Source organism: Protopterus annectens, chromosome 3.part0, assembly GCF_019279795.1.
Source record: "Protopterus annectens isolate FY-2018-M chromosome 3.part0, PAN1.0, whole genome shotgun sequence".
Taxonomy (NCBI): domain Eukaryota; kingdom Metazoa; phylum Chordata; order Ceratodontiformes; family Protopteridae; genus Protopterus; species Protopterus annectens.
The window spans coordinates 1,512,698,546-1,512,724,690 of NC_056731.1; the positions used below are offsets into that span (position 1 = coordinate 1,512,698,546).

The 26,145-nt window shown below is 42.5% G+C and overlaps 1 protein-coding gene across 1 annotated transcript in view; it reads left to right on the top strand.

Moving 5' to 3' along the window:
• TGS1 (trimethylguanosine synthase 1) overlaps window positions 1-26,145 on the top strand; it is a 1,147,018-nt gene that overhangs the window by 456,853 nt on the left and 664,020 nt on the right. Inside the window, exon 6 of the mRNA XM_044065538.1 lies at window positions 12,540-12,626. Coding sequence (XP_043921473.1) covers window positions 12,540-12,626 — 87 coding nt within the window. The remainder of the gene's footprint in view (window positions 1-12,539; window positions 12,627-26,145) is intronic.

Sequence of the window (26,145 nt, forward strand, 5' to 3'; positions counted from 1 at the left end):
CTTCATTCTATGAGGGAGCATTTTAAGTGGGAAGGTCAGGACTTCTCTGATTCCAGGAAAAGGCTTAGAGAATTTTGTTTTACCCCAGCATAGGCCTTTGGCTATACCTCCTGTTTTAGATGTGGTGGAAGATGTTTTTGCAGAGGCTTCTCTTAATCCTGATTCTTTGCCTCCTGCTCCTGTTAAACGGATAGATATTACAGGGTGCCTGAAGCTCATAAGTATCTTTTAAGAGTCCTAGGGCAGACCCAGAAGCTGTTAGTCAGGGGCCTAAAGGTGTTAAGGCTTCTGTTGTCAAGAATTCCTCAGACAAAGAGGCCAAGGCTTTGGATAGATGGGGAAAGAAAGTTTATACTTCTTCCACTCTAGCTATGAGGACTTTGCCAGTTTCACATGTTAAAATACCAAAACTATCTCCTTTCACAATTGAAGTCTAAGGTTGATGCTCTGGCGGAAGGTATTGATTGTAAAGAGTTGCAAGATTTAGTACATGTTTCTGAACAGGTGGGTAAGCATTCTTTGCAATGTGGTTTTGATGCTGTACAGGCCTCATCTAGGGTGGCTGCCACTGGGTCAGTTCTCGCCTGGCTGAGGGATCAGAATTTATCTGACCATGTTAAATCACGGATTTTAGATGCTCCTTTACAATCTGATGTGTTGTTTGGTTCTCCTGTTGAGACAGTCTTAAAGAAAATGGAAGACAAGGCTAAGTCTATGCAGACTGTTAAAGATTTTTTGCAGGTTCAGCCTCCAAAGTTTAGTAGAAATTGGCCTACTAAGGGGTGGATGTATCCTTCTTATGATTCCCAGTCTAGGGGTAAATCTAGACGTGGCAGGGGCAGAGCTCAGGGCTCTTTCAGGCCTAGAACAGGGAGTTCTCCTGCACAGTCTTCAGGTGAGGGCAGGGGTCAGTCCTTAAACAGACCCAATGACCTACCTTTTCAGCTGCCAGAGCCTTCTCGTCTGGCAGCACCTTTGGGAGGAAGGTTGGCACTTTTCAAAGAAAATTGGAGTTTAATTACCCAAGACAGATGGGTATTGGATATCATACACCACGGTTACCGGTTTTATTTCCATACTTTGCCTCCTTTCAAAGGCATGCCAGACGTTCCTCCTCCACAAAGAATAGAGGCTCACAAGCAAATTTCTCTGTTACTCCAAATAGGGGCCATTCAGCCGGTCCCTATGCCAGAAGTGGGCCTAGGTTTTTATTCTCGCCTGTTCCTAGTACCAAAGAAAGGGAACACGTGGAGACCAATTTTGGACTTATCTATCCTCAACACTTATCTGGACATTCCCAAGTTCAAAATGTTGACGTTACAGCAGCTTTTACCTCTGCTGGGCAAAGATCATTGGATGGTAACTTTAGATCTCAAGGAGGCTTATCTTCATGTTCCTATCAGACTCAGTTGCAGGAAGTATCTGTGTTTTCGAGCTGGGACTTCTCATTATCAGTTCTCTGCATTGCCCTTTGGCTTATCTACAGAGTGTTCACGAAGGTTCTGGCTCAGTGATAGCTTTCCTCAGGTTAAAAGGAATACAGATTTATCCATATTTGGACGATTGCCTGATTCTGGCTCAAGAAAGGGAGCTTCTTCATCATTTGGGTTATGTGATAGCAGTGCTAAGATGCCTAGGGTATTCTGTGAGCGAAATAAAGTCCAGTCTAGTACCCTCTCAAGACATGTGCTTTCTGGGTGTGAGACTGAATACAGCATCCCAGATGGCCTTTTGACCCCGGACAAACAAAAGAATCTTTCCCTTTACTTTCATCAGTTGTCTCATCAGTCCGGGCTGACTGCAAGGACAGTCCTTCAAGCCTTAGGGTTCATGGCATCTTGTATTCTGGTGCTTCCCAATGCCAAACTGCATATGAGGAAGCTACAATGGTATCTCAAAATGTATGGACACAGCACTGCCAGGATTTGGACACTGTCATTCAAATAATACCTTGCATTCAAAAGGAATTTTGTGGTGGGCTCAGGAATGTCACCTAAACAAGGGACTCTCTGTGACCCGGCCAGAGGCGAGTCAGATTCTAACGACAGATGCCTCAGACAAAGCTTGGGGAGCTCATCTGAATGGAAAGTGGATACAAGACAAGTGGCCTGCCAGACTACAACATCTACATATCAACTTGAAAGAGATGTTAGCAGTCCAGTTTGCATTAATAGCCTTCAAGGATTTACTTCTTCCAGGGCAGGTGTTGATTCTAACAGACAACACAACTGTCATGTGGTACATCAACAAGCAAGGCGGAACACATTCTTATCCTCTATGCAGGCAAGCAATGATTTTGTGGGAGACTGCTCTCAGTTTACAGCTAAATCTTCAGGCAAGGTTTCTGCCGGGAGCACAGAACTCCTTAGCAGATGTGTTGAGCAGACAAATTATGGATCCCCACAGTGGAAATTGGATCCTCATGTATTTCGAAATTGACAGTGTCATGGGGAACTCCAGACATAGATCTGTTCGCTTCCCCTCTAAACCACCAGCTGCCAAAGTTTTGCACAAGGTTTCATCCCACAGCTTGGAAAGTGGATGCTCTTTCTTTCAATTGGAGCAATCTTCATGTGTATGCCTTTCCGCCTCTGCCTCTCCTCCCAAAGGTACTACTAAAGGCCAAACAAGACAAGCCAAGGATGATTTTGATAGCTCCAGATTGGCCTCGACAGCATTGGTACCCATTACTGAGGAGCCTGGCCTCCATGGCCTTTGCCTTGATTCCACACCTGTTGTCTCAGGAGGACAGTCATTTGCTCCTCTCTGCACCTAACAGCCTGGCATATTCTGTTTTGAACCATTGTGGGCCTCCACTTCCACAACAAGTTTTGAATGTTATTTTGGAAGCCAGAGGCCTAGTACAAGGAAAGAATGGAAGAGATTTTTATTTTCCCGCAGCTGCTTGCTGAAAAGTTTTATCATCATGGACTGCTTAAAATAAAGGTTATTATTTGGACAGAACTAAAGGGCTCAGGCAGTCTCAGCAGTTATTTGTTTCTTTTGCTTTGAGTTCTCAGGGCAAGCCTGTGTCAAAACAAACTATTTCTAAGTGGATTGGTTTTGCATTGCTTTCTGTTATTCCCATCATCCTCATTCCACTAGGGCTACTGCCACTCCTTTTGAGAGGGTGGCAACTAAGGATATTTTGGAGGCAGCTAGCTGTTTTGCAGGTATGATTTGGCCATCCTCCCTTTCCTCTGCTTTGGGATTCTACCAGTGTAAGGACTGCAGCAATGTGAGATGAAGAACATAGTACAGTTTTGTGTATATTGTCTATTGTATATATTGTACATATTTTTAGTGCTAGGATGGTTGGTTGTTGGTTTGCTGTCTTTGGTTTTGACCTTTATTTTTATCTTCTGACATCTGGGGCAAGAAAAGACTGAGACGCGTCCAGCTCTGCGGCTTTGACGACAGCCACCTTATACTTTGATATTCGGGGCCGCCCGAGTGACAGCGGACTACCCAAGTGTAAGGACTGCAGCAATGTGGATCTTCGAACATCTACATTTATGGTAGGTACAAAACTGTACTTTTTGATTCCTTGGAGGCCTTTTGCAGGGCTGCTGTAACTGGATCTGTGATAAGAAGGCATGCTTGGCTCAAGGAGCAAAATCTGCCTGACCATGTTAAAGCAAAATTGTTGGATGCTCCTTTGCAACATGACAGTCTAATAAAGCTGAAGAAGTTTTGAAAAAGATGGAAGATAAAGCTAAATCTATGCAAACTGTAAAAAAAATTCTACAAGTACAGCCACCCAGGTTCAGTAGACACTGGCCTACTAAGAACAGGTCCTTTTCAGTACCCACTAGAGCCTCTCAGGTCAAACCCAGGCATTCCTATGGTTCCAGGTTTTAGTCGCAAGGAACTTATAGAACAAAGCAATGGGGTGCCTCCGCCTCCAAATCTGGAAGTAACAAGGCACCTTCCTACGGAAAACGGTCTCAATGACTTTCCACTGCAATTACCAAGCACATCTTTTGGCCACCCCTTTGGGGGGAAAACTGGCACTACATACACGAAACTGGCAACTGATTACCCAGAGCAAATGGGTTTTAAGTATAGTATCACAGGGGCACAGATTTCATTTCCACACATTGCCAATCCTAAACGGATGGCCAGATCTGCCTCCAAATCAGTGGGCAGAGGCCCAGAAACAAGTTATCATGAATATGGGGGCTGTTCACACAGTACCAGAAAAGGAAAAGGGACAAGGTTTTTATTCAAGACTTTTCCTGGTACCCAGAAAAGACAAATCATGTCGTCCAATTCTGGACTTATCCATTCTAAATACATTTCTGGACATTCCAAAATTCAAGATGCTGACTCTCCAACAGTTACTACCTATGTTAGGCAAGGATGCCTGGTTGGTAACTCTAGACTTAAGAGGCTTACCTGCATATCCCAATCAGGGAATCTTGCAGAAGATACCTCCGCTTCAAAGCAGGCTATTTGCATTACCAGTTCTTTGCACTGCCCTTTGACTTATCTACTGTGCCCAGGGTCTTCACAAAGTGCCTGGCACCAGTAATTGCATTTTGCAGGCAAAGAAATATTCAGATTTATCCATACATGGGCGATTGTCTAATTCAGGCAGAAAGCAAGGGCACTCTTCCAAAACATCTGGGGTTTGTAAAAAGGCTTCTAACTTGTCTAGGGTACACCATAAATGAAAAGAAATCACAACTGGAACCCTCTCAAATAATTACATTCCTGGGTGCAAGCTTGAATACAACTGCCCAGATGACTTACCTGACGCCAGAAAAACAAATTCAATTGATGACTTACTTCAAACAGGTGGCCACAAAAACCCAGTTATCTGCAAGACAAATTCTGCAGGCCTTGGGGTTCATAGCCTCCTGCATTCTTCTAATTCCATATGCAAGACTGCATATGAGGATACTTCAATGGTACCTAAAAAGCTTATGGAGTCAACATTGTCACAGCCTGGAAACAATGATTCCTATCATACCTTGCCTGCACCTAGAGTTTCTATGGTGGGCAGAGGCCTGCCACCAAAACAAGGGACTGCCATTCATTCCATCCCCTGCCACCCAAACCCTGACTACAGACACATCAGATTAAGCTTGGGGGGCACATTTGGCAGGGAGATGCATTCAGGGCCAATGGAGCCCAAATCAAATGCACCTACATATCAGTCAGAAAGAGATGCTAGCCGTACTGAATGCTCTGACAGCCTTCAAGGACTGTCTTCATCCAGGGCAACTACTGATAAAGACAGACAACACCACAGTCATGTGGTACATAAGCAGGGGAGTACCCATTCCTACCCCATTTACAGACTAGCCATGGCATTGTGGAACATGTCCTTGACTTATCAAATACATCTACAAGCTCAATTCCTGTCAGGAAAGCAAAATACTCTGGCAGATGACCTAAGCAGAAATCTTATGGATCCACATAAATGGAAACTGGATCCACAAATCTTCAACATGTTGACACACAAATGGGGGAGCCCAGACATAGTTTCGGGGTGAGGCAAAAAGATCCATCAGTTGTACAAATTCTGCACAAGAATTCATCACAAAAAAGCTTGGAAAGTGGATGCTCTATCCTTCAGCTGGAAAAATCTGTCGGTCTATGCCTTTTCCCCTCTGCCTCTACTCTCCAAGGTCTTACTAAAAGTCAGACAGAAAAAAACAAAAATGATTCTGATTGCTCCAGACTGGCCTTGCCAACATTGTTACCCGCTCCTACGCAATATGTCGCACCTTCCTCAGTGGTACCTACCTCAGACACCTTACCTACTGTCTCAGCAGAACTATCAAATTCTGCACACTCGGCTCCAATCTCTGAATCTTGCAGCATGGCTAATCAACTAATTTCACCAGTTACATCTCTCAGCAAACCTGTGATGGATGTCATTTTGGAGGCTAGAAGGTTTAGTACTAGAAAATCTTATGCTGACAAATGGAAAAGATTCTGTGCCTGGAACCAAGCACAAGGAATAAACACAGCAATGCCCAATATTCCTCAGATTCTGCAATACTTAACGGAGATGCTTCACAAGGGCCTATCTTTTTCTTCCATAAAAATCCATGCCTCTGCCATTTCAGCTCATTACAACACAGAGCCTCCCCTCTTTTCTCATCCTCTGCTAAAGCAGTACCTCAGAGGGGCCAAAATTTTAAGACCTCCCAGGAGAGCACCAACTCCTGCATGGGACCTCAATTTTGTTTTGGAAAACTCACTCTACCTCCTTTTGAGGCAGCTGCTACTGCAGACCTAAAATATCTCTCTTGGAAAACAGCTTTTCTTTTAGCAGTCACTTCAGCTAGAAGGATTTCAGAACTACAGGCTGTTATGACAGTGGAGCCCTTCATTATCTTTTACCCGGATAGGGTGGCTCTCAGGACCAATCCATCCTTTATGCCTAAAGTGGTATCTAGTGTGGCCCTTAATCAGACCATTCATCTGCCAACTTTCTTCCCAAATCCACAGAACAAGGGTGAGCGGATTCTGCATTCATTGGTTGTGCACAGGCAACTAAGATTCTACTTAAACAGGACAAAATCTCTAAGAAAATCTGAGCAATTACTGGTGGCATTTGCTGCAGGGGCAGAGGGAAAGGCTATTTCAAAGCAGACTATTTCCAAATGGATAAGCCATTTTATTCATTTCTGCTGTATGCACCATGGCAAACCTGTCCCTAAGGGAATCAGATCTCATTCCACCAGGGCTGCATCTATTTCTGCAGCCTTTCTCAGAGGGGTTCCTACCAGAGACATTCTAGAAGCTGCTACCTGGAGCTCAGTTCATACATTCACCAAACATTACCATTTACCTCTCTTCTCTAAATCCAAAGCAGGCTTTGCCACTACTATCCTGCAGGGCCTTATAGCTGCATCTAATGCTGTAGAAATCCATCCTCCCAAACATAGCTTTGGGAATCTACCCAAATGTAATGACTGCAACAGTGAAACACGAAGAGCATAGTACAGTTGTGTACACTTACCATAACTGTAGATGTTCAAATGTATTCACTGTTGCAGTCCTGGTTACCCTCCCTCCAGCCCCGTTTTTTCTTTTTCTATACCTCTCTTTTCTGTTACCATCTTTAAAAGCCTTTTTGGTGCATTTGCTTTTGTTTGGAGGTATATGTTTTGTGTTTTTTATTATATATATATATATATATATATATATATATATATATATATATATATATATATATATATATATATATATATTTATATATTTTGCTCCCCATTTGGGGGGGCACCTGACATCTGGGGCAAGAAAAACTGATGTGATGGCATCGGCTGCATGTTTTATACCCCTGCTGACCCTGATGTCATGGAAGAAGGGACAGCAACCGACACAGGACCCAAGACTTTGTTAATCAGGCCGACTGAGGGCAACCTGCCAGCAGATTACCCAAATGTAATGACTGCAACAGTGAATACACTCAACTTCTACATTTATGGTAAGTGTACACAGCTGTGCTGTACAACTTCCTTAGACCTGGATCCTGGATGACATATCTGTACCTGTAAGTTGGGTGCCAGAGAATGATTTTCTTACTATCTTAGCTACATGTTGGTCAAATTCCAGATTTTTGTCTACATAGGTTCCAAGATCCTTTACTACTGGGTTGACTCTTAGGGATGTTTCATGTTATTGCAGACACACCTCATCAGAATAATGATTTTTTAAAATATGATTTTCAACTCTTTCCTCTAGATTGTGATACCTTGAGTTTATTTTATGAGTTAGTGGGTGTTCAGGGAAGCAGGCCTTGCTACACCTAGTACAGATTTGTTTTTAATTTTATTTATTTATTTTTTGCTTTTGAAAAATTGTTTGGATGAGTTGAGCTGATAAATTTGGATACGATAATGCCTTCTGTTTTTGTAACTAATTGTAAACCACTCATTTGTTTACCTCTTCTTCTTCTCTTCTTTGTTCCCGGTTAGTCCAGTTATCCGCCATTGGGTAAGTGCAGAGATTTACAGTGTCGCAGTGGCAGTTGCCAGAGCTTCGCCAGCCACGAGCAACACAGACACACATTACCACACCACAGCCACCAAGAGTGTCCAATCCATCCACATGTCTTGTGGGGAGGGGAGGAAGGGAGAAACCCGGAGGAAACACCGGAGGAAACGAGGAGGATATGCAGACTCCGCACAGAAGGCACCCCAGCCGAGGATCGAACCGGAGAACCTCTTGCTGTGAAGCAGCAATGCTAACCACTGCACCACCATGGCCGCCCTTCCTTTGTTTACCTCTGTAATGATCTCAAATCATGTTATGTCTGATATGTTCTCTTAGATTGCTATTTGTGTGTTTAATCATTGTGGCTATGTGGAGCTTTTCTCCCCAGGCATCCACTGAAAAAGGGCTGTTGCTCATTTGGACATTCCTGGTCAACAAATGTCAAATAAATAAATAAATAAGCAAGCAAGCTGAAACTGGGTGTAGGTGAGCCTAAAGACATCTGTTAATTTACAGTATTTGTCCTAAGTATAGCTGATCTTGCTTTTGCAGACTAGCGGGAAAGTGTGACCAAAAAAATTGCAGAATAGAGGGAAGGCATGACAAACAAAAAGAAAGATAAATGTTTACACAAACCTGACAAGAGCTAATGCTCAGTAACACAAAAAAGTAACAACATGTGACGTCAAGCAAATGGGAATTGTGGGAGCAATATATGCAGAGAAGGAAAGAGGTTTAAGAGGTAGGATTTGAATGACATATATAATGCTTAACTGACAATGACTGGATATATTAATAAGTTATATATAATGTTTGCAACTACAGTTGCTTCAATTGTGTCTGTGTGTACAATGTTTGCAACTGATGTGGCGTCATTGTTTTCTCTTTCATTTATATAAATGTAAGATTGCCTATGTTATATGTGAAAATTTAATAAAGATGTTTGCTGAAAAAAAATGTGACATCAAGCAACTAGTTACTGCATTTATTCACTTTAAAGGCTATTACTTGCATTGTATGTCTTTTTTATGAAAGGCTAATGTCACTGAAGCATTTAAGCACGCAGACACAGAACTGGAAAAATAGCCATGCTGATTTAGCATACGTTTTATATAATCCTAAATTAATGGGTGAATTATGGCTAGAATAGGATTTTACAAAAAGGGTGAAGAACACCCACTTGTATTTTGAAGCATATTTAGTGTTAACAAACAAGAAAGAGATCCATTAAGTATGGGCTACCTGAAGAGATAAAACTAGTCAAACTGTTAGTCATAGCTTCATTGCTTGATTAAACTAGGTGTCAGAACTAATATCTGGACTTTTAAGTAGGTAACATCACTGGAAGGATCAGGCAGGTCAGTTTGAAATGAGAGCACAACACTGGCCTAACTAATACCATCATCCTGACAGCTGTGATAGAGTAATATGGTGTAGTATGACATGTCCGGTTGTAGTTCAGCAACTACTTATCACTGGTACACTTGGAATGTCCGACCAACGTATTATAAGGAAAGTGCAACAGAATATGAATTTTGAAGGCTGTTGCACCCCACCTGACTGGGGTGTAAAAAGCTAAATAGTTGCTTATAGGAAGTCTGAAAGAGCATCCCTCCTTATGTTGACACCAGGCTGGCTAAAGAAGGAAGTGTTAAATTAGAATGCCATTAAAACTGACAGAAAATCCTAGGGTAATGCATAACCTTTTTGAGTAAAGAGAGCAAAGTAAAGTGTGTCCCATGAGGTTGTCCTGGCTGTAATAGCTTTCTTTATGTAGTTTTAAAATTTTCCATAGATGGTAGAAGTGTGAAAATTTGGGGAAGTATTTTGAAAAAATGGCTGGAAAATTATGGGCCTTAGTACCAAATTTCACTACCTAATATTTTGTTATATTATAAGCTGCAGCTTGTATAAATAAGTTATTCGACAGATATGCTGCCATATGTAGGTGCTTTCATTTAGAGTTTTGCTTGATTTGCAAGTGTCTCCTAGACCTCTAAAACATCACAGTCATTGCAACACATTTATAAGGCATTAATTTGGGTTCTTTGTCTTGAACAGATTACAGAGAAAACCTAATTACCTGTCAGTTAATTTGTAAATCAGTGTGTGAACTGCTGCTCCCCACCCAGAGTACATTTAACAGAACTTGATTTCAAACCCTCTTAAATGCATATAACATGAATTGCCAAAAAACTGAGAGTGTAATCTTCATGAAATTGGTCACTAGTAAGGATTGTGTTTCTTTTCATTTTATAGTCATGCAGTTAGGTCATTTAACTTTCAAGTAATATCTGAATTCCTAGATTGTATATATGTATAATATCTGTTTTGTCTTTGTTTTTTGTTTTTTTTTTTTTTTTTTTTGTTTATGATGTTTTGATATGATTTTAAATTAATAAAAAAAAATCAAAAAAAAAAAAAAAAAAAAGTAATATCTGAATTCATTCAGTTCAAGCACATTGTGTGTTAAATAGTAAAGTCATTGATTTAAATGTATGAGAAGTTTAAATATTTAGAGTGAATCATTAATAGCAGGAAATCTCAGCCATACATAGGGTCTTAGCAAGCTTATGACCAAGGATACCATATGAAAGCTTAGCCACATCCCTCAGTACCTACGGGAAACTATGTCCCACTTTTCCCAGGAAGGGTTTTCCTACCACCACAAAAGAAAAGGTGTTCAAATTAAAGTCCATTGTCAACATCTTAATCAAGTCTCTAATGACTGTGCTAAATTTAAGCAGAACATTATTCACAGATTCATAGATATTCCAAGGCCACTGAGTTTCGTGATTATTCTCGTATTGCCAGTGCCCTCCCTCAGGCATTACCTCAATTCTCCATGAGGGCCATGCCTGTTAATCCTAGTGAGAATTTGTGGATGTCCAACCAGCCATCTACTTTGTTTAAAGGAAGGTAGTTGAGTTACACCGCTTAGCATGCATGGGAAGCTTATTCCAGAGGTTTATTTTATTTATCTGTTGATGAAGATTGAGGTACCTTGTTCTAGTTAGTATTCATGGAGATGTTGGACTTTTATAGAAGTAGGAGGTCCAGGGGAGTCGAGTCTCTAGTATCATGGCAAGCAAGACAGAGCTCTCCCCTCAAAAGAAGACAGTGAATCATGGGATGGATCTTCTAGGCTCTCTCAGTAGCCCAGGTACTTTAGGCCTGTGATCTTTGTGATTAGGAACCTTTGGGGTTTGCCTAATTGTGTGATATGTTTAGTGAGATGCATCCCAAAGAGGGATTTGTACTCTATAGTTACATTAGTTTTGACTATATGGGTGTGTACCATAGTCAAAAAATTCAAATACTGACATCACTGGGGTTGACATACAAGAATAATAATAAAAAAAAAAAAATCGACTGTGCAACAAATGTCAGTGAATAAAATAAATAAATAAACAGTGTATACCCCGAGAACCTTGGAGCACGCAAGACTAAAATAATGGTTTTTGCTGGGTGCAGGCTCCCATTTAGGAGGGCTGCACCCCCACATCCCATGCTAGTTATATATATAATATATACTGAGCCTGATATCACACAATCCCTTGTGAAGGGGCATGTTCCCAACCACAGGAGTTGTTGATCTTGTGCACCTGTTGACCATGTGTGTTGTCCTGTCTAGACTTTAATGGTATGTCTTCTGTCAGATAGCAAGATAAACTGTGTGTAGGTTAATGTTTGTCAGTAATCTCAGCATGACGATAATTTTGAAGGCTTTGGGTAGGTCCAGTTAGGCATTGTGGACTATAAGTCTCTTATCAATGGCTTAGTATCCCTTTCACATAGGCTGAGTGATGAAAGCAGACATAGAATAAATCACGTGAAAAAGTGACTTATTCTGGCTTTCCTGATGCTGTAAATCATATTACAAATTGTTCATTTTGTGCAGGGAGCAAGGTGAAAATCATTATTGATTCACTGGCAGTGCTTGCATTCTCCAGCCCTGGAAATTACTGTATAGCTCTAATACTGTTTTAGTAGTGGTGGTGGTAGTATTAGTAGTGTTGTTGTTGTGTTATTTGGCTTTTCCCTGTTAGGGGTCACCACAGTGGAGCTCCGGTCCGCTAATGATTGGCAGTAGATTTTTACGTGCCGAGTTGCCAGCCCTGACGCACAACCTTCAACGAAGGTACGCCCATTCACGCATGTCTCCACACAGAAGACGCTCTAGCTGAGAATTGAACAGGAGAACGTCTTACTGTGAGGCGACAACGCTACCGCAGCACCACCACTGCAGTCCATAAGTAGTGTAATGTTAGATAAAAAGTCATCAGCCACAACAGACATTCATGCAGGTAGGGTTGCACATGAGGAGCACCATTGGAGAATAAGGCTGTTTGAAAGGTAGTTTGCCGTTTCCTGGCAGAAGCTGAACTATCCTGCAATTAACTTGATCAAGTGGAAGGAATGGAATTTAAAGTTGTGTTAGGTTTAGTTGGTAAAGGTAATCTGAGTACTTCGAAAACTGTGCAGGTTGTGTGAGTTCAAATTTCCACCAAAAAACAATTTATGTGTACAATGTAGTCACTGTGGAAAATAAATGCTTAATCATTTTTCTTTTTTATTTACAGTCATGAACTGGATATAGAAGAAAATCCACTTGCCTCCCTTACTGACGCATGCTTGGCACTGAGATTCAGACATGGTGAAAAATCAAAGTAACTATTTTTAATCATTTTTAGAATTTTAGAGTTTAGTCTGCCAGTATCCACTCGCTTACCTATACTCATTGAAAGTGATAGGTGAAAACATTCACTACTTTGATACTCATGAATATGGATGAATGGATATTTGTTCACACAACATGTACACAAAAATAAGTGGCATTAGCATTACTATTAACAGGCACTGCTTGTGTTCAAGGAACTTTGATAGGGATTTGGTGATATTATATGTGTGTTTGTCTTACCTGTTTGCTGCAAGCATTTGTACATCATAGCCAATAGAGCTGGAACTGTGAGTTGATTTGAAATCACATTTATTCAAAGTGATGAAGTCTTGGTTACTATTAAGATGAAAATGCTCAGCTTTTGTGAATAAACGTGATCTTGGGGAACCCGAGGCTCCAATCAATTGGCTTTGGATTGTTGTAGTTGGTATTTGAACTATGATGACTGTTTTGGGGTTCATTTCTACACCTTACCAGTTGTTATAAGTACACCAGTGGTGGTTCAAATAAGAGAAAGTATCATCAGCTTTCCTGCTTACCCCATCAAGATGATCCCTGGTGTGTTATAGTATTTGCAGGGTAGAGTGGACTGTTAGGCTTGAGCTGCTGCTGGGACCTTCATTTATTTTCTTTCTTCCTCCAATGTTTTTGCGACAGTTTATTAAGTGGTTGCAGTTAACAATTTTATATCTTCATTCTTTCTTCTGCTGTATAGCTGCCAGGGAAAGATACTATATTTTTGTCTACCATGGACAGCTGTATAGCTCTTAATTCTGCTGACTCATAGAATATGTGCACTTAGTACACTGAGTATCTTTAACCCCAAAGCTACCACATTGAGTTACAAAATGTTAGGTAGTGATATCATTATTTTATTTTATAGTTTGCCAAATATGATCAGTATATCACCATGCATTTAGGACAGTAAAATATTTTATATAGTACAGAAAACTAAATATGCAAAAAGAAATGCTTGTTGGAAATCATTTTTTAAAAAGTTGAGGGTGGGTTCATCAGATTAGTTATGTTAAGCAATCCTTACCTGCAGTCATTATATGCGTCTTTTTCTGTTTCTAAGAGCATGCATCAGGGTGGGTGCAAATGTTTGTGTCTGAAGTCATCTGCTTCTTCCTGTAATAGCACGTTAAAAACTTAGAGCAGTTCCATTTGATTTTTGTCCGTTTTTATTATCTAGGCCATCTCTGATGCAGCTCAGTCCATCAGTCAGGAAGCCTTATTCTTTGTGTCTTTTGTTTGATTGAGAAGGTATTGAAAACATCTGTAGAGTGCAGTGATCTCCAGAAATATGTTAAGTTGTATGACTGTTATATTGAAGAAGATTGATGGCATTGTATCAGCAGTTAGACTTTTAAAATAGCATACAGTGCAAATGATCAAGCTTCAGCCCAGTAACTGGTATACCCTATGTATTAGTGTAAGGGATCTGTGGCTTGTATGAAGTGATGCACAGATGCACCAAATACTTTGCATGCCAGTGCGATTATCCTGTAGGTAAAGTGGATGACCTTTGAAAGCAAAGTTAGAGTAATGACCTTCTCTTTCTTTGTCATGTGAATGCTGAAGAAGATATTGTCCCTTTAGTTTTATGACCATGACCATGGCCCACAAAGTCTTGATCTCTGATAGACCTATAAAGATGCAGAGGGCACATTGGCTTAATTAGCAGTATGCAAGCCACATTCTTGTTAGGCAGCATGACTATGACTCCTGGATTTTAAAATCAGGAAAGTAATACTCTGTCACTAGATATAACAATTTTATATTTGATCTTGGCAGGACTGAAGTGAAGGAAAGCCATCCTTTTCTTAGCCTTACTACCAGTACAGGAGAAATTTCATTTCTGTATTTAAGAAAGCTTGGAAGAAGGGGTGGGTGATACATTTCAGCTAAGGTTCTCTGCCATTCTAGCTGTTGTGAAGTGTTAATGATCAGTGCTTTTTTTTTCTTGATGAGGGTGTGGGCTTTTTAAATTGTTAGATAACTGTGTAATATGTGGTTGAAATGGTGATGGTGTAGTAAAATGAAGTTCTAACCATATTAAATTTTATGTGAGGTTAAGTCACAGGAGTGGCATAATGGTTGAGGTCTTTAGCTCAGAGATGCAAAGTATAGGGTTTGATTCTGGTCTATGGTTATTAGTTAGGTTTGTAACAGTCTGCAGACTGATAGCCTAATATTTGCATCTGAACCTGGAACTTTTAAGGGGGCTTGTATAAATGTTAAAGTATTTACCTCATTCACAAGGTACAGGGTTTGATGTGAACCTAATATAATGTCCTACTGTTCTCATGTTGCAGTATTCATAACAGTCGGGGGGGGGGGGGGGATTGCTGCCTGCAGCGCCACCGTCCGGCCAGTATACCACAGTCTTTTTCACAGGAGGGTACGTGTGACGTCCCTTACCAGGGCCATAAACCGTTTGGTATAAAAGTGAAGTCTGCACGTACCCTCATCCGAATTTTTCTGCCGCAGTGAACGTTGGACTCCTGTTTGCCAGTTCCACAAGCAGATCTCGTGTCTTCAGATGACCGAATACGATTCCGTTCAAGACCAGACCACTTCTTCGACCGATACAGATAAGTGCCCTGTTGAGTTTTTTCCTTACTTTGATTACAGTTTAGACTTGCATGTCAGCTAGAAAGGAGAAGTGTGCTTGTGGGAGACAAATTCCTCACAAGGACATGCACGAGAAGTGCGTATTTTGCTTAGGTGAGGCCCACGACCATACATCCTGTCCTATTTGCAAATATTTCATCCCAAAACTCTCCGAAGCCGCTTGGCGGCACTGAAGTTGTATTTAGAGAAACAAAGGCTACATCGCTTAGTGCTGGAAGGAGGAGTAGGTCCATCTGACGAGCTGCCGAGGAAGAAGGCCAAGAAAATCAGGCCCAAATCCCAAGCTGCGCCACAGGCATCCGAGCAGGTTCTAGAGATGCTTGAAAGCCTGGAATCAGCTCAGATGACGGTGTCCAAAGCAGGCCTGGGAACCTTAATGGAAGCTGGGATGCGGGAAACTGCTTGTACGTCCGCTGAGGCAATTCAGCCTTCAGAAACTGATGGAAGAGGGGAACCACGACTCACACAGACAGAAGGCCCTGCTCCTTCTTTTCCTACTAAGCAGATGTCCACTTCTATGCTTCCTCCACCGGCAACTCCTTTGAAGAGAAAACAAAAAACCAAGCACCCTGAACCTGAACTTGTGCCTTGTTGGGAAGTGTTCTCACAAAGTCTCTTTCAGGCTTTTCAGGCCTTGCAGACACAACAGCTCCCCCTACTCTCTCATCTCAGTCACTCGCTCAAGTATCTGTGGAAGATTGCTCCTCTTCTGAAGAATCCTTCTCTTATGAAACCAAATTTACTCCCCTAAGGATTTCATTACCCTAGAGGAGGAGGATTCTATTTCTCCTGAATCATCAGGAGAAGAATTTAGTTTTGGGGACACTATCTCCCTCATGAGGTAACATTTTAAGTGGTAGGGTTCAGAAGTATCTGAATCAAAGAAAAGGTACTTTGGCCTCTTACAAATGGAGCAACCATCTCCTTCTGCTCTCCCTCCCTTACTTCCTGCTTTTCAGGATGCTTTTTTGGCTGTTTCTCAGTTTCCTGACTCACACCCTCCAGCATCTAAACGACCAGACCGTTTCTGTAAGGTCCGCCAGGACACCCAGTTTCTCTTTAGAAATCCACCAGCAGATCCAGCTGTTATAGCTGTCTCTGCAGACAAATCTTCAAGGCAGTTACCTTCTGCTGCCCTTTACCTAGCGGATAAAGACAGCAAATTTATTGACAGACTGGGGAAAAAGGTATATACCTCCTCTACTCTAGCCATAAGGGCCTTGAACTACTAAACACACATGGCCAGGTATGTTTTGGATGCCATTTCCAAAGCCTCTACCCTTCTGTCTGAGGTACAGGACTCCCCTATAAAAGCTCAGGTTAATTCCCTACTTTCCACATTATCCCAAGTGACCAGGCACTCCATTAAGTGCAGTTACGATGCTGTGGAAGCCTCATCTAAATCAGCTGCTTCAGTATCAGTACTAAGGTGATATTCCTGGGTTAAGCTTCAACCTCTCCCTATGGATGTTCAGACTAAATTACTGGATGCACCCTTAGACAATAAGGCCCTCATTGGGCAGGCTTCTGCTGAGCTCCTTAAATCCCTTCAAGAAAAGGGAAAAGAATTGCAGAATCTCAAATATATTCTGGTATCCCCTTTTCCTAGATACCACAGGAATTACTCACAGAAGCCCTCCTTTGTTAGAAGGCAGTACTTTCACTCAGCCCTTCCATCTAAGGGATGTAGACAGCCCAGAAAAAGCTCTACTCCCAGGTTTCCCACCAGCTCCTTCACTGCATCTTTTCGGAGTCAGTCTGACCAATCCAGACCACCTCCACTGTTGACTCACCCCGGCTGCATACAGAAACACCCTTATCCCTTCGACTCACCCTCTCCCTACCCTCCTGGCAGAGAATAACAGCAGAACACTGGGTCCCCTCCATCATTCAGAGAGGATATTTCATGACCTGGTGGATGCTCCCATCTTTTCAAGGTATCCCTCAACCACCAAGAGACCAAATCCACTTATTCCCAACCATCAACAGCTCCTAACTCAGGGCACCATAGAACAGGTGCCAACCCCACACAGAAACACAGGCTTTTACTCCAGATTGTTTCTTGTACCGAGAAAAGACTGCTCTTGGAGGCCAATCCTGGACCTATCCTACTTAAACCTCTTCCTCCACGTTCCCAGCTTCAAAATGATCACCTTACCCCTTCTCTTACCACTAATCCCCCCCCAGGCATTCATGGTAGCCCTGGACCCTGAAGTATGCCTATCTCCACATTCCTATCCATCCAAATTACAGGAAATTCCTCAGATTTGCAATAGGCTCGTGTCATTTTTAATTCTCTGCTTTACCCTTTGGTCTCTCCACTGCTCCTCAAGTGTTTACAAAGTGCCTAGCCCCCTTCATTGCCCACTGCAGGACCCAGGGTATACAGATATACCCATACCCAGACAACCTGATCATCCTTCATCAAGACTACCAAGTTCTTCTACTTCACCTACAACAGGTGTCTTCCACCCTAACTCAGTTAGGGTTCACCCTAAGTTTATAAAAATCACACCTGACCCCCTCACAAGATTGGTTGTCGTGGGATGCAGGATCAGAACAGACTGCATGAAAGCCTTCATCCCAGACCAAAGGATCAAGGACCTTTGCACATACCTGAGTCAGATCCTTACCCACTCCTCCTTGACAGCTTGGGAATTCCTGAGAATGCTAGGCCACATGGCATCCCTCATACCCATGTTACCTCTGGCAAGACTCCACATGAGCAAAATCCAGTGGGTCTTGAAAAACCTATGGAGCCAACATTCCCAACCCATGGACTCACCTCTTCCACTGCTCCTGTGCTTAAAAAAGAAAATTCAGTGGTGGCTTTCAGCACTGCAACTCAACCTAGGAACCTATCTTCAATTTCCAGCCCCACAACAACAGGTCTTCACAGATGCGTCCAACCTGGGGTGGGGTGCAGTGCTCTTAACAAACCAACAACAATTCTCAGTTCAAGGCAAATTGTCCACTTAAAGGCAAAAGGACCACATCATCATCAAGGAAATGAGGGCATTGCTACTAGCCCTTCTAACTTACAAACCCATTATCCTGCTAGGAACCCTGAAAGTATTCATAGACAATATGACTGTCCTGTGGTACATCAACTATGCAGCTTGGCAGTCCAGATTTGGAACTTAGCAGCTTCCCTCCAGGTTCACCTGCTAGCAGTGTATATACCATCAACAGAGAATGTTATGGCAAACAAACTCAGCAGAACCTCGGCTCCCTCTCACGAATGGATGCTTCAGAGCGAGCTCTTCCTGGACCTGGTACACAGGTGGGGTATTCCACAAGCAGAGCTCTTTGCCACCCCCCAGAACAAGCAGATGCCCAAATTCTGTACAAGGGATCCACATCTGCAAGCTTGATAAGTGGAAGCATTCTCCTTTTCATGGGAAGGAATGTACCTTTATGCCTTTCCTCCTTTCACACTAATTCAGAAAGTCCTTCTGAAAATTCAGGAGGACAAACCCAAAATCCTACTGGTGACCCTTTATTGGCCAAGACGGCATTGGTTCCCCCTCCTTCACTTACTAGCCAAGGGCAATCACCACAGGTTACCCCACCGATTAGACTTGCTCACACAGGACAAGGGATCCCTACTCCACCCACAGGTGAGCAACCTGAAATTGACCTTATGGGTGATAGGATTCTAATCCCTTACAGACACCTATATTCAGAGGACGTACTCAATGTTCTGCAGGAGGCCAGAAAACCTAATACTAGTAGACTCTATGTATTTAAGTGGTGCAGATTCTCCTAGTGGTGTCAAAGGAATAACCAGGACCCCCTCCCTACTCCGATACCGATGGTCCTATCCTATATGTGTGAGCTACTCCACTCAGGACTAAATTATTCTTCAAAGTCCACTTGTCTGCCATCTCTGCCTGTCTGCCCATTACACCTCCTCTGGCATCCAGACTGGAGGTCAAGCTTTTTCTGAAAGGAGTTCTCCACATCAGAACCTACAGGAGACCTATTCCCCCACCTTGGGACTTAAATTTTGTTGCAGAAAAACTAACCTTACCTCCTTTTGAACCAGCTCACTCAGTTTCCCTGAAGCTATGCACCCTGAAAACAGTTCTGCTGGTGGCCCTTACTTCCGCCAGGAGGGTCTCAGAGAAGCAAGCCCTTATGGCCACCTCTCCTTACCTTGTTTTCCACAAGGACAGAGTGCCTCTCAGGACCAACCCTTCCTTCATGCCCAAGGTAGTTAATGAACTTTCATTGAATCAAACCATTAATGTACCAGTTTTCTACCCTCATCCACAAAACTCCTCGGACAAACTCTACATTCTCTGGATGTACACACACAACTCGGATATTACTTGGACAAAACTAAGTCTATTAGGATATCTGGCCAATTGTTCATTTCCTTCCATCCCAGAGCCCTAGGGAAGGCGGTCTCAAAACAGACGATTTCCTCATGGATCTCCAAATCCATTTCATTGTGCTACTCCCATCATGGGAAATCCTTGCAATGCCATGTTAAACCTCACTCTACCAGGCCAGCTGCCTCCTCTACTGCGTTTTTCAAAGGCATGGGACTTCACCTTCATTTTAGAAGCAACCACATGGACATCGGTACACACCTTCACCAAGCGCTACAAGCTGGATATGGCCTCTAGAGCAAGAGCAGGCTTTGCCAGTTCTGTCCTCCAGGGCTTGGTTGATCAAGGAAACCTTTCTTCCACCCAGGTTCATACTTAAAGCTCTGGTACTCTCATAGGTAGGTACTAGGCTATCTGCCCAAGGGCCTACGTAAGCCTAGCCAACAAGGTTCCCTGGCTTACGCCACCCAAGAGAGTTATTTTCCTGTGCCACTGTCAAGCAGAGACACAAAAGTGACCCCCAGGGTGTATTTCCTATTTCCCATCCACTCATCAAGATTTTTCTTGAAGAGTGCTAATGAAGAACTTTGCTTGACATAGATGGGTAGCCTGTTCCAGAGTATGGGAAGTCTCTGGGACAGGAATCTATTCCTCCAGCATGTCCTGTTTAGTGTGGTGACAAGGTTTAGGTCCCTAGAGCATGTAGCTTGGAGGGATCGGGATTTCTTTAGGTGTAGCATGTCCAACATCTCTGGGTTTGACATAGCTTTATATGTTAGGCAGAGATCACCTCGGAGTAGGCTATATGCTACGGAGTAAAGCTGGAGTTTTTTGAGGTGGTCAGTGTAGGGCATCTGTTTGAGGCCAGTAATCCTCTTTGTGAGGTACTGCTGTGGCCTTTCCAGCTGCTGCAGATGTCTTGTGAGGCACATTCCAAAAGGGGCATTGTACTCTATAATGGGTCTAATGAGTGTCGAGTATAGGGAAACAATGACCTCTTTTTTCCTGGATGAGAACCCTTTTATGATGAGGTGTACCACTTAGAAGGACTTCCTGACTACTGTGGCGATGTGACTATCAAAGGACAGACTACTGTCCACCTGGGTGGCAAGGTCTCTTATCACACATTTGGTTTTAAGTAGACTGCTGTCTATGTAGTAGTTCATGGATACAGAGTTTTTACCAAAGGGGATGACAATGCATTTTTTGGCATTGAGCTTGAGGCCATGGCTCTGACACCAGGCATCTGTCTCAGCAAGGACCTTCTGTAGGATTTCCACATCATTTCGGGACTCTACTATGGCTCCTAGTTTGCAGTCATCTGCGAACTTCGTTAGCCAGAGGCCTTCTGTGTTAGCCTGTACTTCAGAGAAGTAGATACCAAACAGGAGAGGTCCCAGGACTGAACCCTGTGGTACTCCACTTGTCACTGGTTTGAGGTCAAATTTGGAGTGTGCAACTTTTACAGTGTTCCTACTGTTATGCATATGTTGTGTATATGTATGTAGTCTCCCTACTGTTATGAATACTGCAACATAAGAATAGAAGGACATAGAATAGTTGTGTAAGAACTTACCATAACCCCAGATGTCCTTCTCTTCCGTGTTGCAGTATTCAGTCCCACCCACCTAACCCCTGTTTCTTCCTAACCAGAACTCCATGGCCTACCTGTTGGGGATATAGTCATTATCTTCCCCAGTGTTAACTCTCCTCTTTACAACCAACCTACTGCCCTGTGCCTGGCCTACATGCAAGTCTAAGGGCCTCCCACTAGGACCCTCCTTTGCAATCCACAGGAGCACTACTGTATGCGGCAAAACAGTACTGATGGGGGTACATGCAGACATCACGGTTTTTGGAGCTGGTAAGGGACGTCACACATACCCTCCTGTGAAAAAGACTTTGGTATACTTGCCGGACGGTGGTGCTGCAGGCAGCAACTCCCCCCGCCTGTTATGAATGCTGCAACATGGAAGAGAAGGACATCTAGCATTATGGTAAGTTCTTACACAACTATTCTTTCCCTTGGAAATCAAAGTTCCTAGTCATATATAGAAGAAATTGCACAGCTACATGTGCACAACTGCAAAAGGACAAAGCATCACAAAAAGTTTTGTTGTACTAAAGTGAGAATGCTTGAATTCACAATGTCTGTCATGAAGTAGCATACTGTAATCCTTAGTGTAGCTGGTTCCCGTTGAACGTAAACAGTATCATCAGTGGTTGACTTCTCATAACTGCATGAAAAAAGATGATATCCTTCATTTTGTAAAGTTGTTCAGGACATTGTTTGACATGTTGCCTGTACATTCCATTAAAAGCAGTGCATGGACTTCCCATACTCGTGGAGACAAAGGTATGTATAACTCTTTTTACTAGTTATGAAGTCTGTTCAGAGACTGACCGGGGGCAGGATGGGGAGTTCACAGTCCTCCTCCTCTAAAACCCTCTAGAATGCAGGGTAGTTTCTTCAGTGTACATGTGGATGATCAGTTATGGTTTCTAAGTACACTGCAGAACAGACGTTGTCTGCCTCCCTGAGGTACTAGGTGCCATAGTGCATCATGCAAAAAAAAAGCATCTGGCCCACATTCACAAAGTTCATTTTCCTGACTTTTCCATTGCCCAAGATGACCATCTGCAAGTGGTTGGTACCTCCCCCCTCCAAAGATAGAGTAGCTTAACCCAATAACCCCCCCCCCCCCCGGACCAGGACTGCCAGCATGGGGACAGAACTGACAGGAGCATTCAGCCAAGAGAGGAGATCAAGGCATCCTGTGTCATCTGCACCTTACTACAAGGAATTTATATATATATATATATATATATATATATATATATATATATATATATATATATATATGCTCTAGAATTCCACAGGGGAAGAGCAAACAATGATGCAAGCATCTGCCGTGGGCTTTCCCACCCATAATGTATTGGCATCCTGAGAGAGAGTAGCAGTTCTCATGTTTACTGACAACCATCTAGTACTTAAACTGACAGAGTGAGAGAGAAATGTAGTTAATAGTGTTATTGGAGGTAAAGCCCTCAGTCGAAGTCATGAGAAAGAATGTGCAGCTTGTCAGTACAACACACCATCAGCCTAAACCAGTTGAAGTTTGTTCAGCTAAAACACATAGACTTACATATGCTGAGTCTGTTAAAGGTAACCTACCTATACCACAAACACCTCCTAAATGTAACCCGAGAAGCAAATACTTTCAGCAGCCTCATAAACACAAAGCGCAGGAAGCATGTACTGTGAAACATGTATCTAAGAGTTGTACTGAAACTGTTCAAAAGCCCATAAGGCAAACGTACACAGTCCATATCCTAGACATAAGTGACTACATAGTGAGACACACCACTGACCAGGCTGTGCAAGGAGAAGGTCATAGTCATTTGCCTGTCAGGTACCAGTATTCACCTCATCACACATGCACTTAAGTTCTTGCACCACTGGTACACATATGACACACCCATGTTATACATGGATGTAAATGAATTGAGATGTGCCCTCCTAGACTATATTAAAAGACATAATGGAGCTCTTGGAATGTGCATCAGAGGTAGGTATTAACCTGCCCTTGAGCTGTATTCTCCCATCACCAAGAATAATGCCGCAGTATGAACAAGGTTATTGACGTCAACAATTGGTTTAGCTTCTGGTGTTATTCAAAGGGAGTACAGTATACATCAGTCTGGAAGAGATGGTAGACTGTCCTAACTGCTTTACTAGGGAAGGCCTATGCCTGTCACCCCCACTCCATAGTGTCTTTTTTAGACAATGTCAGTCTTCTTAAGCTTCTAACATAAAAAGCAGAATCCAGATTATGTAAAGCTACTGCTGCTCAATGCTAGGAACCTTAACAAAAAAACTCCACTTCTACAAGCACTCTTTACCATGGAAAACATTGATATATGCATTGTCATGTCCCTCATCATATCATAGCTAACTATATGACCCCCCCTCCATGTCCCCCTCAACCCATACCTTCTTCCTAACCATCATGAAATCCCTATGCGTTAAGCAAAACACCATTTTCATAGGAGACTTCAGCTACATCTGCATTAACTGGGAGACTTGCACATGTCAAATGTGTATGCCCAAACATTTCTGGCCTTCATCAATACAAACTCTGTGACCCAGTTAGTATGCACTTCAATCAGTAGCGATAAAATCCTGTATTTGGTCCTTACCAGTATGACCACAAATTAGCGACCTTCTCCTTAAGACTGAAGCTGAAAGCATCTTCTCCTACCTCTGTGTTCATTGATTATGCCAAGGTAATCTACTAAAGCTGAGTGATGACCTGGTTAACTTTACTAGCCCCTTCCGTCTTTACAACCCCACTGTTTACATGGATTCCATAACTGCCAGATTTTACACACAGGCAAATAGCTGCTTAGACTTATCTTTTCCCTTTAGAAGTGAATTCAACTGCACATTTAAAAATAAATATCTATGGTGGATCCTTAATATAAAATAGGCTCTATAATAAAAGAAAAAAAAGTCATTGCACACGAGTAAATTTAACTCTCAGGATGCCAGCAATGCTCTTGCCAAACTATTGGAGATGCACAGGTGTCTCACTGTATGATTATTCACAGTATGACTGAAAGAAAGTGTGGGGGGGTGAAGGTGTGATGGTATTTGTGGCCTGTGGAGTACCAGTAAAGTTGACTGCAGTCAATTACAGCTGTGAATTCTTGTTCTTAGAACTAAACGTGAATGGGACAGTTACTCTGGTTGTCTTGCCAGTTTGCTACAAATGTCCATTTGTGACTAATATTCATATATGGGTGAATTAAATTAACAAAATGTAAAAATGTAATAATATTGGGAGACTTTGACTATCCACAAATAAATTGAAAAGAAGGAACAGCTGTGTCATCTGTGAAGGATGAATTCCTCAACTTTTGTGTGATTAATCTAACACAATTAATTGACTTTCTCAGTAGGCTAAAAACACTTTTGATTCACTCAGTATTCAGTGATATTACAGATAAGAAAAAAACATCCATGTTCATGTGGTAACTCCGATCACAATGCCTATGAATTTGTGCTTATGATGCATAGACACATGAAGTATCACTCCGGGATTACACGCCCGGAACACTTCAATGCCCAGGACTAATACTCCACCAATGGAGGGAAAAAAAAACACCTTTACACACAAGAAGACCCTAAACTAAAAAGGGGAACCAGTCTGGTTGACTCCCAGCCATAAACAAATCCCCATAACAAGAGAAGATCAAAATCCCAAAATGGGAAGGCATCTCTGATCAAAATCACTAAAAAAACAACAATCACTCATAAAATCATCCAAGGCCAACAATGAGAGAAAAGTAAATCGCTGACTAGTCAAATAATTAATTAACCCAAAGACAATCATGTTGCCAACCTAGTGGAAAACAAAACTGAACAAAATCAGAATCCAAACCAAATGAAAAATCATCAAACCCACAGACATTGCCAACATACTAAACAACAGGTCTGTACTGGCCCTCTCCCAACCTGCAAAATCTCCAGAGTCAGAGGTCTATCTATCCTCTATCTCCCATGTCAGCTGCAACCTCTAAACAAAAACCTTACAGCATCTCAAGGACGGACGGTATCCTGGCTCCCAGGGATCAGGCTGCGCCAAAATCAAACCCACACGAGGCCAAACCATAATCTTAGTGCTGTTTTCATCTCCTGTGGTGGATGCCTACAAGCAACTGTGGTCCCAGCAACTGTGCGGTCACTCTGGGACCTGGATGCTACCGGTGGACCCAAGCTCAACGAGCCTAAGACCAAAGACCAGCCCAAAGACAATGGAATGGAGAGGATCCTGGATGAGGACCAACAGACACCTTCAACCTGCAATTTGGCTGGATCCTACTTTTTTTGGCTGCCTTAAGGCAGTGACTATAGCCTACCTTGACTTAGCAAAGGCCATTGACACAATAAGGCAGTTGATTCACACACCACCCCACTGGCATCATAGAAAAGAAATCACCACTCGGGCAGACCACACCCATCAGTACTGAAGGGAAGGAATATGTCAAGGCGGAAAGACACACAAGATGGAGTTGCTGGTGCCATGGTCAAAGACACAGGGCACAGAGTCAGTCTCTAAGCCCAGACGCAGCCAGTGTCCCGAGCGGTGGCCATTTATTTTCTGAAGTGCAGGCAAACATAGGGGATTCGGCAGTTTCAAAATTAGGGGGATGACATAAATCACGATAAAAAAGAACACTGCAGACATCGCACACAGGGCACAAATGGATCCCATCAGACAGACTCCAGAATGCCAGAAAATGCCAAGAAATGGATTGGGATGCCATGGGCTTAAGCATAAAGCAAAAAAATAAATAGTCAAACCCCATGTCATAGGGGAGGTGCCAACACCTAAGGAAGATAGGTCCAATGGCTGGAATAAGTTGTCAACAGTAACCTCACACCAAGTTACAAACAGAAGTTAGACAAGACATTCACATTGCGGTTGGTGAGGAAGCGAAGGGATTCACATCACCTGATCATGAAGGATT